The 19,522-nt window shown below is 41.0% G+C and overlaps 1 protein-coding gene across 6 annotated transcripts in view; it reads left to right on the forward strand.

Annotated features, from left to right (window-relative positions):
- Window positions 1-5,013: 5,013 nt before the first annotated feature.
- Fxr1 (FMR1 autosomal homolog 1) overlaps window positions 5,014-19,522 on the forward strand; it is a 52,428-nt gene continuing 37,919 nt past the window's right edge. For 4 of the 6 annotated variants that reach the window (XM_021650420.2, XM_021650423.2, XM_021650421.2 and 1 more), the window contains exon 1: window positions 5,015-5,167. In XM_021650420.2, coding sequence (XP_021506095.1) covers window positions 5,117-5,167 — 51 coding nt within the window. In that variant the 5' untranslated portion in view covers window positions 5,015-5,116. Of the gene's footprint in view, window positions 5,168-19,522 lie in introns of all 6 variants that reach the window. The other 2 variants (XM_021650419.2, XM_021650424.2) reach the window with 2 other exon arrangements.

A 19,522-nucleotide genomic window follows, 5' to 3' on the forward strand; every position in this document is an offset into this window, starting at 1 on the left:
TTTTTTTCCCTCTGTTTTCAATTTTTCATTGTACATATGGTTATTAGTAATAGTGATTAGTTATATTGAATCTGCCACATGGTTATTAGTAATCATTATTACTAATCACTATTAGTAATCACTAATAGTAATCACTATTACTAATAACCATGTGACAGATTCACTATTATAGACTGTTTTGAAATCTCCTCTATCAAAAAAATTAGTCCAAAACTCTTCAATTTTACCTCAAGTAGAATAGAGGCAAAAGGCAGCTACATTCTTTGCCAAAATATCACAAGAATGGTCCTTAATCCAGTAGCTTATATTGTTGCCCTCTGAAACCATTTGAACTGGGCCTCCATCGTGCCCATTGCTCTCAGCAACAGTGTCTTCCAAGCTCCTTCTAGGATGGCCTGCTAAACCCCACTTACATCATTCAACCATTTTCTTAGTCCCCAAATCCTTCATTTTTTCCCCCAAACAACACAGTCAGGCCTATTAGAGCAATGACTACTCCCTGATACCAACTTCTATCTTAGTTACTTTACTATTGCTGTGGTAAGACACCATGACCAAAGAGTTTCCTTGGGGCTTACAGTTTCAGAGGGTGAGTTTGTGACTCTCATGGCTGAGAGCATAGCAGCAGACAGGCAGGCATGCACTGGAATAGCTCAGAGCTTATATCTTGAGACACAACCATGAGCCAGAGAGAGCTAATTTGATGTGGGCTTTTGAAACCTTAAGTGTGCCCAGTGGCACACTTCTTCAACCAGGCCATGCCTCCTAATCCTTTCCAAACAGTTCCTCCATCTGGGGACTAAGTACTCAAATATATGAATCTGGGGGGTTGGGGTGGGGAGGGTTCTCATTCAAACTACCACAGTAGCCTTGGGAAAGTAATCATCCAGTACAGACTGTGCAGTTGCTTTAAGGTCATCCATCCTTCTGCATCTAACCCTTTACCCACTACTCTTATCTTTTTTAAATCCTACATATTTGGTCAATTTGAGATCACAGGGAAACAGGTGATTCCAGAGTAACCTCTGTGTTCCAAGGACTAGTTAAGGAACTAAGGGAGGACAAGAAAGTTTGGTGTGTAATGGTGCTTGTTGCCAGGAGACCTGAGTTCAATCCCTGGAACCTATGTAAAAGATGAAGACAACTGACTCCATAAAGCTTCCTCTAAACACCCGTACACTCACACAAGTGTCTGCAGACACATACAATAATAATAATAATAATAATAATAATAATAATAATAATAATGTCATTTTAAATTTATGTCATGTGGTATTATAGATATGACTATAGGAGCCATAGTTACCAATATTTCTGTTGGAAGCAGAAAATGAAAGGTTTACATCTTACTTCTGTCTCTTAGGACTATGAAGTAACATGACTCATAGATGTTAATTAGCTCAGTTATTTGATGAAAATTGCTCCACCTAAAAGGAGTAGTGAAGTGCTGGCTCTGAGTCTAAATTAAAATGTTTTCAGTATGCAAGATCTTGAAGAGGACCCGCTCTTATTTTTCAGAGTTTAGACCACCCAGAATTCTTTGTAGAACTTTCTGCAACTCTATTCCAAACAAACACACAGCATCTAAAACATTAAAGACAACAATAGAAAAGAAAGGGGAGGGAGAGGGGAAGAAAGGAATGGCAAAGGGGAGCTTCCTAAAGCAAAGTCAGAGGACACTCTGCCTGTTGGTGGCCAAATATGGTCCCACTTTGGAAGAATCTGACGGTTTCTCAAGTGGCTAAACATTGTGTTCTCACAATAGCGGTTAGCAAGTAGGCTTCTAGGTATACAGCCAAAAGGAACTTTAAAAACTTAAGCATGGACTTTCACAGCAGTGCTGTGACCCCCACAGCTTGTATCCTGGGACCCTTACTAGGGGCATTGAAGGAATAAAAATAAAAATGACAGATACAGAAACGAACATACAGTGAGCTGGGGGGTTGGGAGGGGTTCTGCTACCTCTGCAATTTAGAACCTCAAGGTGTTCACTAGGTACAGCTCAGGGGGAGGGATTAGCTAATCCCAGTAAGAGTCCCTAGGCCCCCTCTAGGAGGAGGAAGCCGAAGTCCATGGATAGTGTCTTCACTTACTGATTAACAGTGAAAACCTTGTCATTCCTCTTGAGCCTGGTCTATATGGGTAAGCTTTGCCAAACTGTGCTGTGGGTCTGAGACCTTGGAGTCCTTGACATGGACATGCCCATGTGACCAACACTCATCCACTCACTCAGGTCTTTCTCTGCTGCCTACATAGCGGCGGCTCTTATCTAAAAAGATTCATATTTACATTTTGCTTACGAGTGTTTGGCTAGTGTATATGTCTGTGCCCACATATGGGCCTGATAGCCTTGGAGATCAGAAGAGGGTGTTGGATACCCTGGATACTCCAGAGTTACATATGGTTATGAGCTACCATGTAACTGCTGGGAAGGAAACTGTCTTCTGGAAAACAAGTGCTATTACCTGCTGAGCCATCTTTCCTGCTCTATATTTGTGGTTTGAGACAAGATCTATGTAGCTCTGGCTGTCCTGGAACTTGTTACATAGAGCAGGCAAACCCTGAATTCATAGCGATCCTCTTGCCTCTGCCTTCTGAGTACCTGGAATTAAAGGTGTTTGCCACCCACCACACAGCCTTACTTTTAACAGCTAAAAGACAATATGACTCAACTATTGTTGAGGAGAGTTGTGTTGTTTTGTTTTGAGACAGGATCTCATGTAGCTCATGGTTTGGAACCGGTGATGTAGCTGAAGGTAGCACTGAATTCCTGATCCTCTTGCATTCTCCACAGAATTACAAGCATGGGTCACCATACTTGGCCTGCAAATGAGCAACTAACTAACTAACTAACTAACTAACTAACCAACCAACTAAATGGGCTTAAGTAGATGGTGTGTATAGCTCAGTGGCAGGTTGTATGGTTAGGGATGGCCCTTGTTTCAATTATTCTCTGCACCCTGGCCCTCAAGCACACTAAACAATATAATGTGGTATGCTTATGCAATGGCAATACTGCGACAAAAAGTGGATACCTAGTGTAAAAGCAACTTTTATTCTTCTGTGGCAGTTGTTGTCTTGGCTTACTGCCTCTGTCTGCTATCCTAGGCCTAGTCCTGGAAGCTCCTAGCCTCTGTACAAACGCCTAGGCCTAGAATGTTTTCAGCTTCTCTGGCTCATCTGGCCTTCACTTGAGTTCTCTCTCTGCAACCTATTACTGTCCTGATAAAACTACCTCCTTTCTCTATCTCTCTCTTGCCCCTTAAATAGCTTCCCTTTCCTTTCTGTTTTCCTGAGACTTGGGAGTACCCTATTCTGCCAAATCGTCTTTTCTGCCAATTAGACATCACTTTCAAACAGGGGTACTTCCTTCCATAAATGAACATTACCTTCATTGTCTGGGATTAAAGGCATGTACCACCACACTTGGATCTAAGCTTTTCTTTATCTGAAACTTGCTCTATACCAGGCTGGCTTTGAACTCAGATCTGCTTGCTTTTGTTTCCTGGAGTAAAGGCCTGTTTATATTCCAGCTGGATCACACAGAACTGGACAGTCTTTGGATGTGATCTCTTGCCAGAGCAGCCATGCTCTGAATTAAAATTCCTCTATAGTCTAGTAATATCTGCAATAACATGAACCTTGAAATAATATTCTAAATGAAAGCCAGCCACAAAAGCCCTCACATCGTGATTCCACTCATATTTTTTGAGATCAAGCTAGGTAAACCTATACATAGAAAACATATGGGCAGTTTCCTAGAGTCTGGGGAATTCAGGTGAAACGGAGATTAACAGCAAGGACAAGGGTTTTTTTTTTTTGTAGTGAAAATATTTTAAATTGATCATGGTGATAGTTGAACTGTACATTTTTAAATCTTATGTACATTTTAAATCTTATGTAAAGAAAATAGCAAGGAGGTGCTGGATATGGGGGCTCACATTAGTAAACCTAGCACTGGAGGCTGAGACAATAGAATGGTGCGTAAATCGGAGGCCATTTTGGGCTGCTTGGTGAGACTTTTGTCTTAAAACAGGTAACTAACTGTGTGAACAACCGAGCGGTGCCACACACACGCACACACACACACCTGAATTTGAGACCAGCTGGGCTACACAGCAAAATCCAAATAAAGCAAAGGAAAATACATTGACTCTCTTTGAAAACAGTCATTTAAGAATGTACTTACAAATGAGTTCAAGTGCTATTTCCAAAAGCCTTGCTTTTTGAAGTTGGTATTAACTTATCAAAACAAACTAAGTACGAGTGCCATAAAGCTTTCAGAACTGGCGTAGTTTCTGGCACAGCCACACAACACGGTTCCTGGAGCCTATCTGCAAAATTGGCTCCTGTGTTCCGCATGAGGGGGAAAACACACTTTCCCATTGTTTAAGATAAGTCCTTTGAAAAGTAATCCCAGCACTCAAGGTGGCCAGGGGCAGACGATTCTTTGGGTTCAAGGCCAACCTGGGCTAGAGGACGGTGACTCTAACAAAGTCCCCCACAAAACTCGCTCAGGTTCCCCCAGTCTTTTTGTGTTAAGGTGACTGTGCTGGGTCGGTTACATGCTGGGCCTTCGCGCGGGGCGAGGCCCGAGGACTGTGTGAGGCCTGGGGGGCAAACGCCGAACCCCGGCGCGGCCATTCCCAGGCTCGGCCGCGGGAGAAGGCTCCTCACTGGGAGGACCCGAGGCTCGGCGGCCGGCGGGAGGCCCGCGAGGAGAGGCTTCCGACCGAGGGCGCAGGCCCGCCACGCGCTCCCCAGGAGCTTGAGCGCCCGCCAGGCCGCGGCTCCTGACGGGAAGGCCCAGGGGGAGGAGCGTCGCCGGGCGCGCGGACCCTGAGGCGAGTGTGGCGCGCCGGGCGGGTCCGCCTCGCTCATTGTGCGCGAGGCGGGCGGCGCGGGCGTGGGCGTGGGCGTGGGCGGACCGGGCCGCCGCAGGGTAGCCGGCCGAGGACCCGCGCAGAGCGGCGCCGCAAGCGGAGAGCCCGGGAGCGGGCCGGGAGCGTCCCGCCCTCCCGCCCGCCCCTCCCCCGCGGCGCTCGCCCCTCCCCCCTCCTCCCCTCGCGTTGGAAAGTTTCTAGAATCTCTTCCCGGCAGCCTTTGCGGTTCCAACATGGCGGAGCTGACGGTGGAGGTTCGCGGCTCCAACGGGGCTTTCTACAAGGTACGGGCCGCGGGGCGGCCGGGGCGGGAGCTGGGCATTGGGAGCGGGGTCAAGGGGCGCAGGGGACCCCGGGGGCCGAGGCGCGGGCGCAGGCGACGGCGGAGGACGGCCGGCCTGCGGCTGCTGGCGTCTGCCCTCGGCGCGGTTTAACGGTCTCGGGGCCCGGGCTCCGTTATGTTTGGAAACAAGGCGGCGGGTGCTGGCTCGCCTCCTGCCCGGGAGCGTCCCGGGTCGAGGCCTCTAGGACGCGGCCGGGCGGGCCGGAGCCGCGGGCTGGGGTGCGGGCGCGCCGGCGAGGCCCGGCCGGGCGGGGGGCGCGGACGGCGGCGGGAGGCTCACCCCGGCCCCGGGCCGGCCGGCCCTGCCCGGCCCGTCTCCATCTCGGCTGCGGCGTGGTGGCGGACTCCGTGGCCTCTCCGGTGTGTAGTGCTGCCCCGGGGCCCTGCGAACCCATGGCGTCCGCGTGGAAACCCGGTCAGGCGGGCGGGCCCGGTGCCTGCGGCCTGGGGAGCGGGCGGCCCCTTCGCCCCTCGGCGTGGGAGAAAAGCGAGTTCTGAAGGGAAGGTTCAAAGGTGAACCGAGGCCAGGCGGCAGGTAGGAGGGACGCCTTTCACCACGGATCCTGGGAAGGTGGTATTTTTTTGTTTTGTTTTGGTTTTTTTTGTTTTTTAAAATTCTCTTCCACGATGTTCTTTTTGTTTCCTTTGAGAGGAAGCCATGCATTGCTGTGGAGTATGGGCTGGGAGACGGGAAGAGGATTCTGGAGTAGAGGAATTTGTTAGGGGGCTTCCATTGGAAGTGGGGGTCACAGGCTGAACGCGAAGTCCGAACAATTTATTTTTACCATAGTAACGGCCCCTTCTTTCTTTCTTTTCCTGAAGTGTGCGAGGATCTTAACAAATCAATACAAAACCACCGCAGCTGTTGTCTGTCAGTCATACTCTAAGCCAGCATCTCAAATGTTTGAGAGTCTTGGCTATTTTTATGAAGGCCTTCTTCTAGTACATGAGTATTGTGTGTACATAAAACGGTTTCTCACAGGGTTTCATTTCAACGGATCCTTATTCCAGAGGACTTTTACTGGATCTTCCGATTTCCTAATTTTCAGTGTTCTGGCTTTCCCTTTTTCGTTTGCTGATTAACTATGGATTTGATTTGTTATGCGGTAATAACATAGGTAGTTACTCGTGGACAAAGCCTGAAGAATTATTTTTTTTTAAAATTTTGAGATTGCAAATTTCCTCAGTTGTCTAACAAAGTAGTAATAGTGACTGTTGGAGTCTTTAATATGACCTATTAGCATGTAACTGGTTTCATCACGCATTCCAGGTTTAAAACATGTCAGACAAATGATCCAAGCAATATTTGAGTGGTAGTTACATTCTCTGCAAGATTTCACTTATGGTTAGCTGTGCTACAAGGAATGAACTTAATACTTTTCTTGCCTAGATGAAGTTCATTATTGTGTATTATCTCCTTACCGTATGGACAAGTTTCAGTTCTCACTTTTGGTACAGTTTTTAGGTAATAAAGATAAGCAGTTTTTCCTTGCACATTGAAAAGTGACTGTTTCAACAAGTTATTTTGCATCGTGTAGATAATGGAAAAATATTTTATGTCAGTCTGCAGTACAATATAATCAGTTTTATTTTCTGTAAAGTTTGGTTGCAATCTTTTGGTGTCTTTTCCCCAGTTATTTCACGAGGAAGGATCTCCTTGTTGAAACTATGAAATATTAGTGGTTGATTATGGTTATATTGAGGATTGAACTTAGAACTTTGTACATAGTAGGCAAGTACTTTTACCATCAAGCCCTTTTCTGATCCCCTTCTTTTTTCTTCTTCGAGAGATGTTCTCAATAAATTGCCTACGCTGATCCTTAACTCACTCTGTTTCATGCTGGTCTTGAACTTGTATTTCTCCTGTCTTAGCCTCCTGGCTAGATAGTAGGGTTAGGGACAGGTCTGTTTCACAGGGCCCAGTGTATCAGTCCCTTTTCATACTCCACAAATCTGATTTATACGTAGACTGGACTCCACCCATTTTACTTGGCAAAGGTTGGGAAGGACATTAAAGCTACATTTTTATGTATTTTGAACGTTTAGGATTTTTTTTTCTTCCATAATCAATTCTATGTGTACTTTGTAGAAGATGATAGTCTTCAAGACCTTGGAACATCAAAATGATAAAAGGGAAAGAGCCCTAACTAGAAATAAACAAATGGAAGTTCTATATATGCACTTCATTATCTTGTAATGGACTTGTGTAAAATCAGGGATTTTTTTACACAGTGAAATTAGCACATACATGGATTATGTCCATTCTCTTTCCCTTCTTCTCCCACTTCCCCCTACAGTAGTTTTATTACAGAAAAATGAGAAAGAACTCGTCAGGGTGGGAAGGTCTTTCAAGGGGAGGAGTGCCTTTTTTCTTTTGGATTTGGACCAGGCTAGAGCCTTCCCTATACATGCTTGGAAAGAAATCTACCACTGACCTGCACCTTCACCTCATTTTGAGACACGCTTCAAGTTGTCTGTAATGGCCTTGAACTTGCTATCCTTCTGCCTCAGCCTGCCTAAAAGCTGAGATTATCACCACACCTGACTGAAAAAATTCTTGTCCCATAGCCAGCTTATTATTTTCTGCCACTTCAGAAAATAATCCCAGGCAGCTTTTGTTTCCTTTTTTCTAAACAAACTTTATAAATGTTTTGATAAATGTTAACAATTGTGTGCAGTCATAACCACTGTGATGGATAGAATAGTTGCATCATCTTTTAAAATTCCATGGACCCTTTAGCCTCTAGAGTAGCTGATCTCAACCTGTGGCTCTCCACCCCTTTGTGTGTAGGGTTTCACAGGGATTGCATATCAGATACTTACATTATAATTTATAACTGTGGCAAAATTAGTTATGAAGTAGCAAAAAAATAATTTTATGGTTGGGCTCACCACAACATGAACTGTATAAAAGGGTCGAAGCATTAGGAAGGTTGAGAAGTACTGACCAGGGCATCTAGTCTTCATAGTTCTGCCCCAGCTAGAATTTCATATGTATGGAGTTAAGCAAAATAATATGTAGTGGTTTGAGCTTGGCTTCTACTTAGCATAGAGAAAGTTAATTTTTTTAATTTAGAAGATAAAAGTGAAGGAATTTTGGAAACGGAAGAACTGGAAGTTGTTTAGAATTAAGAGCTATTAACACTTTTATTTTGCTGTACTTTTTCATTTTAGTGGTAGTTTTCAGTGAAATTCTGAATTTACCAACTTTGTATTTCTCCAGAAATACACATACCACATGCGTTTGACTATGTCAGCCGTCATTTAAGAGGTATCATCATGCCTTGATCTTTATAGTCAGCCTTGAGGCACTGTTCTTAAACACTGATTAAATGGACTAAAATTCATAAATTTAGAGTCAGTGAAGAGTTACAGATTTGAAGGAAGTATCCAATGCCAGGATTGAAAAAAAATCCATATATACACAATAACATAGTAAACATGCTAAACAATATGCTAAACATATTGCTTTTGTTAACAGTGTATTTATAATTAAAGATGTCCCTTTGCAGCCCTCTATATTTAGAGATGGAAAAGCTGGGGAAGATGTTAAACACTTAGTGGAAGGGTATAATTTGGTATAAAATACCTGCTTCTGTATCTTTCTTACCTAAAGCAAAGTGCTTTTTTAGAAAATATAGTGAGGTGGAATGTATTACACTCTTAGCTAAAAGACTGAGAAAAAGATAAGAATGTATTTTATATAATTCATTTGAACAATGGAATAGTTTGCTAGTATACTTAGTTGTGCATCTCTTGCTGCTATCCTATTTTCAATCAGTATCCTTAGTTTTATTTCCTGTTGCAATGGTAAAATACTTTGAAAGAGCAACTTAAGGGAGAAAAGCTTTATTTATGTATTCATTCATTCATTCATTCATTCATTCATTCATTTTGGGGTGGGAGGGTAGGTTTTGAGACAGGGTTTTTCTGTGGTCTTGACTGTCCTGGACTCACTTTGTAGACCAGGCTAGCCTCGAACTCTCAGAGATCGGCCTTTCTCTGCCTCCCTGAGCGCCGGGATTACAGGCTTTCGTCACTGCGCCCACCTGGGTTTAAATTTTTATTAGGCTCACAATTCAAGGTTATGATCTATCTTTGAGGGAAGTCTAGGCAGCAGGAGCTTGACATATCTCATCATATTACATCTGTCCAGGGGCAGAGAACGATGGATTAATGCCTTGTGTGCTTGTGCTCAGCCCCCTTTCTCTACTCTTATGCAGTCTTATAGCTCCTCTGTGTCATCCATAGAGGGGAATCTTCCAGTTATTCAGAACATATCCTAATCTAGACAGTGTTTCATTGAGATTTTTTCCCAGGGGATTTCTAGATTGTCCGAAGTTGATAATTACGACAAACTTATCACATATTCCACCAGTCCCCCCCCAACCTTGTCCCCATTTTCATCATTAACGGGCTTTTGAACTGATGTATATGACACTAAACTTTGGGATCTCTGTTTTAAAAGGAACCCTTGGGCTCATGTGATCCTCTTATTTTAGTCTCTGGAAGTGAAGAGTGCAGTGACGCCTGCAAGTGTCATGCCCAAATCTGTGGCATTAACTTTTGTAATGTTGCATCGTATAGTTTTCAGCTGAATGTAAATTTTTGGTAGTTGAACCCATGACTTTAATGCTTTATGTCTGAGCTGTATAGTTTCATGTTAAGACAGGTTTAAATAGAAGTAGAGCAAGTCACTCAGTTTCTGGCTCCTCTGGAGGCATTTTTTTTTTTCTGTTGGTAGAGATTAAATATTTGGGGTCTGTCTATAGTACATGGAATTAGCTACATTTAGAGCTCTTATTCTGCTTTAACTGTGTAATTGACAAGTATTGTAATATTCCCATAATTCCCTATTTCTTTAGCTTACTATTAAAAAAAATTGAGATTAGTGAAGTTGTGCAGTAGTAGTAGGTATTTTATCACTAGTGAGATGTAAATTAACAGTGAAGGAGTGCTGAAGGCATAATGGCTTTTCAGTGAGTATAAAATCTTAGTTGAAAGTCAGGCTGGATGGCAAATGCCTGAAATTCCAGCACTTAAGAGGCAAAGGCAGGAACATCAGTATTCTAGGTCAGAAAAAGAACAATGGCTAGAGAGATGGATCAGTGAGTAAGGTGCTTGCTGCCAAGCCTGACAAACTGAATTTGAGTTGGGCGGTCCACATGATGGAAAGAGAGAATAGGCTCCGTGCAAGACACATACACACAGAGTAAATAAATGGTACAGTTTTTTAAAAGTTCCAAGTTCGTAGGCTTCACTAATGATACGACCTTGTCAATCTCCTCAACATTAACTTCTGATTTAGGATTTGAGGGAAAAATGGTAGCTACCATAATATTAGGGCTCTTTGTTAAAATATATAGACTCGGATATATTAAGGTGATTTTGAGTTGCACTTACTTAAAATGTGGCTTTTTTAAACGTTAAAATTTTAAGTGGAAATGAATGCTCTCAACTACTTCCAGGTTTTGAGAACAGGGTTTTATGTAACTTTGGTTGGCTCTGAGTTTGCAGTCCTGTGTTAACCTATGGAATATTGGGATTATAGCCTGTTCAGCCATATCCCATTTATAGTTTTAATTTTCATTCAGGAATAGTGGCTAAATGTAGCTGTTTGTATGGGAGAAAGAAAACTGGAATCTTTGTTAATTTCGAGACATAGTCTGGAATATCTCAAGATAGCCTGGAACATGATATATGTTTAGCCCAGGCTGTCCTTGAACTAATAACTGTTGCCACTTTTCCAGTGCTGGGATTATAGGCACGCACTGCTTATACCTGACTATTGGATTCAGTTTTTTTTTCCCTTTCCAATTCTTTCATTTTTTAAAAATTTTTAATTATACTTTTATTTACTTTGTATCCCCCCCATGGATTCAGTTTTGGAAAACAAGTGTTTGTGTGTTTTTTTTTTTATAGGAGAAATACATAATAAAACACCTGAAGACAAAAACTATAAACTGTCTAGAAGTATAAGTGACTTGGCTGTATTTTTCTTTATGTAGTTGTATGTTTTATGTATTTTGTTTGTGTGTCTTTTGTAAGAGAATAGCTTGACAGCCTGTAATTAAATGGTCTGTTAAGCTTCCACATGTATTTCCTGCATAGTTAGGGACCTCATGAGATATGGTTTTGTGTGGGGGTTTTGTTTGAGATAGGGTCTCACTGTGTAGAACTGACTGGCCTGAAATTCATTATAGATGGGATTAATTTGGAACTCCCAGAGATCCATCTGCCTTGCCTGTTCCTCTGGAATGTTGTGATCTAAAGGTGTACACTGCTATACTTGGTCCATGAGATAGCATTTAATTCAAACAAGGAACTGATGATGATGGTATAGCTTGTTCGAGACCATGTTGTTGTCTGGTGACATTTAACTCTAGAGTTTTCACTTCCAGTTGCTTAGTCTATGATACTTTTCTTTCCTTTTTTTTTGTTTTGTTTTTCGTTTTTTGAGACAGTTTCTCTTTGTAGCCTTGGCTGTCCTATCTATACTCTCTCTGTAGACCACCAGATTGGCCTTGAACTCAGCTATCCTCTTGCCTCTGCCCAGAGTGCTGAGATTACACGTGTGTGCCACCGTGCCTGGCTTTTCAGAGGTAGAAGGGAACTGAATCAGAGTCTCAGATTCAGGGTCAGGAGCCTTATCAATTGAGCTATCCAGGCCTTCTTAAACTTTCCTAAGCTTCCTTAAATGATAGTTTGGAGTAATGGACTATATGTAGCTGTATGTTTTTGTGAATATGGATGAATGTGTGGCAAGACACAGGTGTAGAGAGGCCCAAAGGCCAACTTTGTGCAGTCAGTTCTTTCCTTCAGGTCACCAAGCTTGTATGGCAAGTGCCTTTGCCTGCCGAGCCATCTTGTCGGTCTGATTTTAACTAGATTATAATTTAGTGATTGTGTTCTCTATCACACTATTAAGAATGATTCTTAATCCCAGCACTCAGGAGGCAGAGGCAGGACAATCTCTGAGTTTGTGGCCAGCCTGGTCTACAAAGCTAGTTTCTGGACAACCAGGGGTTTTTACACAGACAAACCCTGTCTAAGAAAACCAAAAAAAGAGAATGATTTTTAATTTTGTAGTGGATAGTTGTTAGGTTTTGTTTAGTTTTATTTACTTTTATTTGTAAAAGTTGCTGTATCTTATTTGTGTGTTGACTCCAGGACCTGTCTATTCAGACTTTTTAGATGTTTTTGTACATGTGCATTTCTAATGTCTCAACCACAGTGAAAAACCTTAGCACCATTGGAGGAAATCTGAGGTCCTGTCCAGCCCCAGAAGTCAGGTTGATTCAAGATTCCTAGTCAGTTTTTGCCTCCTTGGAACCTATTTTCTTTAACTGTTATATTATGGACTCCTCCTTCCCACCCACACATAGGTGTAGGGTCAGGCTGTTCTCAAACTTTCTATGTACCTGAAAATGGTTTTGTATTTCTAATCATTCTGCCTCTGCTTCGTAAATGTTGGGATTATAGGTTTGTGCTACTATGCCCAGCTGTATAGTGTGATTTTCTTAAGTACAGATAAGTAGTTTTCTAAAATACTACCTAGATACTAACACACTGGGAATGTGAAGGGGACTGAATTGGGATGATTGTTATAAAATGGTTTAGGCTGATTTCTGTGACTTTTGCTTTATAAGAATGTGCTGTTTTCCAAAATGGTAGCTGGCAGCTACTGAACTGAGATATACCAGTCAGAATTGAGATAGTATTCTTTTGAAAAATATAAAGCATAACAGATTGAAATATTTTTGGCCTATTGGGTTTTATTTATTTTACATGTTCTCATTTATTTTAATATGGCTATTTTAAGTACATGATTCATATTTTATTTCTTTGTGATAGTTACATCCTCCACGGTTGTTCACCTTTATGTTACTGAGAATGTGAAATACTTTGAGATATTTGAAATATACATACATATTTGTTTAAATGAACTGCCTGCTGTAAATTTTTTCTGTCCATGCTAGAAAGGGAACTCTGGACCTTTCCCATACTAGGTTACTGCTTTATCTCCAGCCCTGAAGTAAGTTCTTACGATTTGACATCTCAGTAACTTTCCTTTTAATATTTATGAATATCACGACTTTAAAAAGTTTTTTGTTTTTTTTTTATCCTTAGCAAATGAATAGGAACAAACTATAGCTTTTCTAGGGCTAGGTTTTCAAAATAATGCCTGGAATGTAAGAAAATTAAGTAATGAAAGCATAGCTTTGCGTGCGTATAGTTTATAATTAATGTCTACTAGATTGAAAGCCATGGTAAAATTGAACTATTTTCAAATCTCACATTGACTTAATAGCAAATTTCTGTTCTTTTTTTTTTTAACTGAAAACAAGAGTATTTATGGCATTGTTTTTTTCTGTTTTTTTTTTTTTTTCTTAATATTCTCTTTACTCTTAGTGTCCTTACTATTCTTTTTATCCTTAGTATATTTGTGCATCTGTTTTGGGAGAATGACTGGAGAGTTCTTGGTAATATTGATGAAGTTTGCAGAAGTAGCTTCAGTATATGAATAAGTAAAAGAATTAGTCTTGGTTTCCAGACACAGTTGATTTGTTCTGCTATCTTAGTAGTTATCTATAAAAAGTTAAATTGTTTTGATTCAAAATGAACATTTTAAATGGCTGTGTGTGTGTATGTGTGTGTGTGTGTGTGTGTTTGATCCGGTCATACGTTCTGATATTACCACAAAACTTCTGGCACACACAGGGTTAATTGGAATGTCAGTGTTTTTTGTTTGCTTTTGAGACAGGGTTTCTCTGTGTGGTCTTGGCTGTCCTGGACTTACTTTGTAGACCAGACTGGCCTGGAACTCACAGAGATCCTCCTGCCTCTGACTCTTCCTCCCTGATAGCTGGGATTAAAGGTGTATGCCACCACTCCCAGCTTCACATACCATTTTTACATGTGCAATTTATTATATCGGTGTGATGTACAAACTTGGTTCAAGCCAAATGTTTTTCTTCTTTTTTCTCCTATTGTTGTTATTTGTTCCTTCCATTTCAGGTAACTCTGTTTATAGCCAGGTAAATGTAATTCCAGACTTCCCTCTATGGCATTATGCATGGATACATATTCAGAAATGTTAGAGTTTTTCAGTATGCCCATAAAAAACTAGAGCCATGTACTTGACTTTTTATGTACAGTGTAACTTATAGCGATTATGTCATAATTTGTAAGAGTATAAAAATCAGACATTTGTCAGAAATCTCCCCTCTCCCCAATAATATGTTGTTTCTATTGGATAGATTTCAAAGAAAGCAATAGTTTAGGGGCTTAGGAAGATGGTTCAATGGATAAAGTACATGGAAATTTAAGGACCAGAGTCCAGAAAATCAGAAGCTCATCTAAATGCTGAGTGGTGGGGGTCGGGGGTGTGTGTGTGTGGGAATCCTAGAAGGTAAGTTGGCTGTCTAGGGTAGCTGAGTTGGTAAGCTCGGGGTTCAATGAATAAGGCAGAGAATGATGACGGTAACCTATGTCCCAGCCAGAAAAATGTTTATTTGCCCTTTGAATTTGTTCTTACACAGTTTGCCTGGTCTTTGGTCCATTTTTATATTGGGATGTCCTTTGTCAGTTACTGAGATATATATTATGGATATTAACCCTTTTAATGTAAAAATGCATGTCTACAAAGATAGTCATCTGGTATTTAAATAATAATAAGCACTAGGTATTTAAATATAGTAAGCAGCTCAACAGTTTGAAAGTTAATTTGCACATGTGGGAACTAAGTACTTGTACTGATCCACAGCTTTCTACTTCTAGGATAGGAATTAGAGTGACACCTGACATTTAGTTGTCTGGATTGATAACCCTCTGAACTGTTCCAAAAACCTGGGTGCTCTAGGAAGGTTCATAAAGAGACTCATAAGAGGGAAAATTATGACTTGCTTGTTTGGAGATAAAGCTCATGAGAAATCTTAGTTTACTTTCTTGGGTTCTCTTGTTTACTTACCACATGCTTCATAGTGGTGTTGATACAGTTTTAATAGCAAAACTACTATATTTCAATGTCACCATTTAGTGAAGTTTTCTTTTCCTTGTCCTGATAACGGCTTTCCCCTCTGTATTTTTAACTGCAGACAGTCCAGAAACATAAGTATTTGAGTCATAAATTAGTAGACACTGATTAAGGGAATATTTACTGCAGTATTTTGGGAGTATGGAGTAGCAACATTAAATGCTCCTCAGCATAGCTTTGAGTGTTTGAGGTTACATCTGTGTAAAAAGCTACAGTCCTTTGCAAGTTGTTTTTGTTTGTTTGTTTGCTTTACATAAAGTTGCTACCAGGTCTGGGAAGGCACTAAGACAATGATGTCAGTTGAGGTTTCCATCTGAACAAAAAAAACAAAACCCACTATTTTTAGATAGTATTATTCTAGAGGCATGAGTAAGATATTCATTAGACAGTGGATGTATGCTTAATTATATTGGTTTAATTGGAGCCCTGATTAGAAAAGACAGCTGTGTGTGTGTGTGTGTGTGTGTGTGTGTGTGTATACATGTATGCATGTTGGTCTGAAACATAAGCCATGGTCAAGAGGTCAAAATACTTGAGCCTAGGCTTAGAGTCCGGGAATAATTTGGATGTGGTTGCTCAAGCCTGTAATTCTTGGAAGGCTGAAGGGGACATTTCTGCAAGTTCAAATCCAGCCTGGGTTGCAGAGTGTGATCTCAAAAAGAACCCAGAGGAATAGATTATTTCCACATATGGATTTGGATGTTTTGTGAAAGATCCATGCCATTTAATTATAACCTAAAATGATACAACTGCAAGAGAAAATTGCTTATATTACTGAGGATTGGTATCTTTTAATACCTTACAAAATAAATTTTAATTTGGATACCCAAAATAGGAAATGCAGACCAAATAAGTTGCTTAAACCATCATTAAATAGGTCTCTTGCATGACTTTTCACTTACTCTGCAAGTATTGGTGCTTTCTTGCTTTTTATCAGAAGATATCAACGACTTTCTGCTAAGAAGCCTCAATCCTTTCACCACCTTAGAGTGGTGCTTCATTGGTTTACTGACTCAAGTGCTGCAAAAAAAATTGCATTCGAACCAAGGCTGAACATGCCTAAGTGGTGACATGTGGCTGTCAGCTATTCTAAGATGCCCTAATTTTTAAGATTCATCCTGGTTTTAGAGATGCTGAATTGTCAGAATTGAGCCTGGGAAGTTAGACAGGAGCTAGAAAGTGAACCTTTTCATAAATCACTAATTGCCCAAAGCCTGGCAAATCATCATCCAGCTCAGTCCACCAGCAGTTATCTTTTACTGCTGGAATGAAGAGAAAGTGCAGTAGTGTCTTAGTGTCTTTCCTAGAGAAGCTACTTTGTTTTTAGAACTGCAGTACTTCACAAGTTTGCTTCAGATTAGGAATTAAGCCTGGAATGAAATGTTTTTAATTACCTTAAATAAGAAACCAAATACGTAAAATTATTTGTTGTACCAAATCTAGAAAAATGTCAAAATTTTATATAGGTAACACTAACATGTGACAAGAGCCAATTACTAAACTTAAAAAAAAAATGTTTCATCGGTAGAAGGTAGTAATTGTGTCAGTCTGATAATAGTTTATCTGCTTGAACTAGAGGATAGATCCCTGGCAGGTCCTTTGTTTACTCTTGATGACTTAAACTTTTTTTTTTAATGGTTTATTTTTATTTTTACAATTAATACTTTTTTTAAGGGTCTCACTGTGTAGGCCTCTGGATATCCTGGAGCTTGCTTTGTAGTAGAGGCTGGCCTTCAACTCACAGAGCTCTGCATGTCTTTGTCTCCTGAATATTGAGATTGACATTGTGTGGTATAACACCTGGCTTGTTTTTATTTTTTTAATTTTTATTACACTTTATTCACTTTGTATCCCAGCTGTAGCCCCCTCATCCCCTCTCAATCCTGTCCTCCCTCCCTCTTCTCCCATGCCCCTTCCCCATTATTTTTAATTAATTATTGATTGATTTATTATTTTTTGTTTTTGAGACAGGGCTTCTGTATGTAGTCCTACCTGTTTTGGAACTTGTTGTGTATATCAGGCTGGCCTTGGGATTAAAGGCTTGTGCTACCATATCTGGCTTGTTTTTATTTCTAATTCTGTATATGGGAATGCAAATGTGAGTGCAGATGCCTGGGGAGGCCAGAGGTATTAGATTCTAGTGCAGCTGAAGTTAGAAGTGGTTGTGAGCTTCCCAACGTGGGAGCTGGGAACTGAGCAATCAATCTCTCTAGCCCCTCCCAAATTTTTATATTATAGTGTGTGTGTGCGCGTGCGAGTGTGTGTGCGCGTGCGAGTGTGTGTGCGAGTGTGTGTGCCAGGTAAAGGCCAAAGGACAACTTTAGAAGTCAATTTTCTTTTCCACTGGGAGTTGGGGGTGACTTCCCAAGATAGAACTTAGGTAGGCAGCCATGCCAAAAAGTGCCTTTACCCATTGAGTCATTTGCTTGCTCAACCAATGAGAATTTTTAACAGGTTGGACTTTAAAGATCACAGTACCACTCTAAGAGGCTGGGGAGTGCTTACTGATCCTGCTGAGGAGGACTTGGGTTTGGTTCTCAGAACCCAAATCCACCTGTAACTTGTTTCCTCTTCTGCCTCAGAGCTTCTGCACACATATATGGGGCACATACATTCATGCAGGTTCACACATATACGTGTATAAAGTAAGCAAATAGAGCTAGGAGAGTGGGGCATATCTCTGACACAGATTATGTTGCCTGCTTTTTGATCACTCCCCCTGATGGGACTTCTCTATCAGGCCACAGGGGAGGAAGATGGACTCAGTCCTCATGTGAATAAGATGAGCTGGAGTGCCTGGGTAGGGCCCTCCCTTATTCTGAGGGATAGGGGAAGGGGGATTTGGGAGGGAAGATGGAAGAGAGGAGAGGAGAAAGGTGCCTATGACCAAGATGTTAATTGAAGTAGTTAATTTTTAAATTACAAAAAATATAAGCAAATCTTTAACATGATACACAAATTACTTTTAAAAAAGTTAAGGATTAGGCTGAGCCCTGTCTTCCACTTCAGGAAGTTTTGCTCATCTCTTTTGCTGCTAGTAGATTGTTTTGCAAGAGATTTTAAAAGAGTTTTGTAGCATGGAACTCTAGGTTTTTTTTTTTTGTTGTTGTTGTTGTTGTTGTTGTTAGGTGTTTCTTGTTTTGCTTGTTTTGTTTTATACACAGGGTTTCTCTGTAGCCTGGACTCGCTTTGTAGACGAGGCTGGCCTCGAACCGCCTTCCTCTGCCTCCCCAGTGCTGGAATTAAAGGTGTGTGCCCTGCCAATTCTAGTGTTTTTTGATCTAGGCTACCATTTTTTAGCTTTAAGTTCCTGATTACATGTGGTTTGTTTGACAAGTGTACTATGGTGTTTTAGTTTTTGTTTCCCCTTTGCAAGGAGTGTAAATTAGTTTGTAGTGGATTGCACGAGAGGACTACATTTGGTGAAATCTTAACCAAAATTGATGGATTAGTTGAAATTGGTTACTTCACAGTCAAGAATTTTTTCTAAGTCATCAGATAATGCTCCAAATGGATTTTGGCAGTGGCACTGGGGCCTGGGAGCTGGGAGACACTGCTGCCTACATCTCCTGCAGAGTTCTTTCAGACCTGAGTTAAAGATTTCAACATAGACTTAAGCACAGGGAGACAGTAAGATAACACCAAAGTGTAGGTGTGAGCTTCCTAAGAGAGGGTCAGCAAGGGACATAAACAATTTTAATAGTTTTCAAGTTAGCTTGATGCTAAGATATCCTTTAAAGGGATGCCAAGGCATCCCTCTTCTGTTCCCTCTCTTTCATTGAAGAGGTTATAGGGTATCTATGGAAGTAATTTGGATGGAATTATAACCTGATTAGGTAAATTCATACATAAGGTTTTCATAAGGGAGTTCAGACTTTCATAGAGTAGAGTTTTTTTTTTTTTTATGACACTTAAAGAATTGCAGGTTTATAGCTGGAAAAGGAGAACGGTGATACTGATCATACATACCTTCAGGCATTAAGCAGTTTTTTTGGTTGTTGTTGTTTTGTTTTGTTTTTTGCTATTTGCAGGCAATCTTAGCAAATGTTAACTGGGCTGGAATTCTTTACTCTTAGTTGGCCAGAAACTTTCATCAAGCTGATGGCTCCTTCCACTTTTCCATGTCTTATTAATTTCCCTGTCCTTTTCTTGTGTCTCAGGTTTAGTGGCAGTGGTTTTCAAAGGATACATGTCTACAGCCTTTTTATTTTTTTGGTGTGAGGGCTGGTTGCTATGGAGGTCCCTAACTGATCAGAAATG

Source organism: Meriones unguiculatus, chromosome 2, assembly GCF_030254825.1.
Source record: "Meriones unguiculatus strain TT.TT164.6M chromosome 2, Bangor_MerUng_6.1, whole genome shotgun sequence".
Taxonomy (NCBI): Eukaryota; Metazoa; Chordata; class Mammalia; order Rodentia; family Muridae; genus Meriones; species Meriones unguiculatus.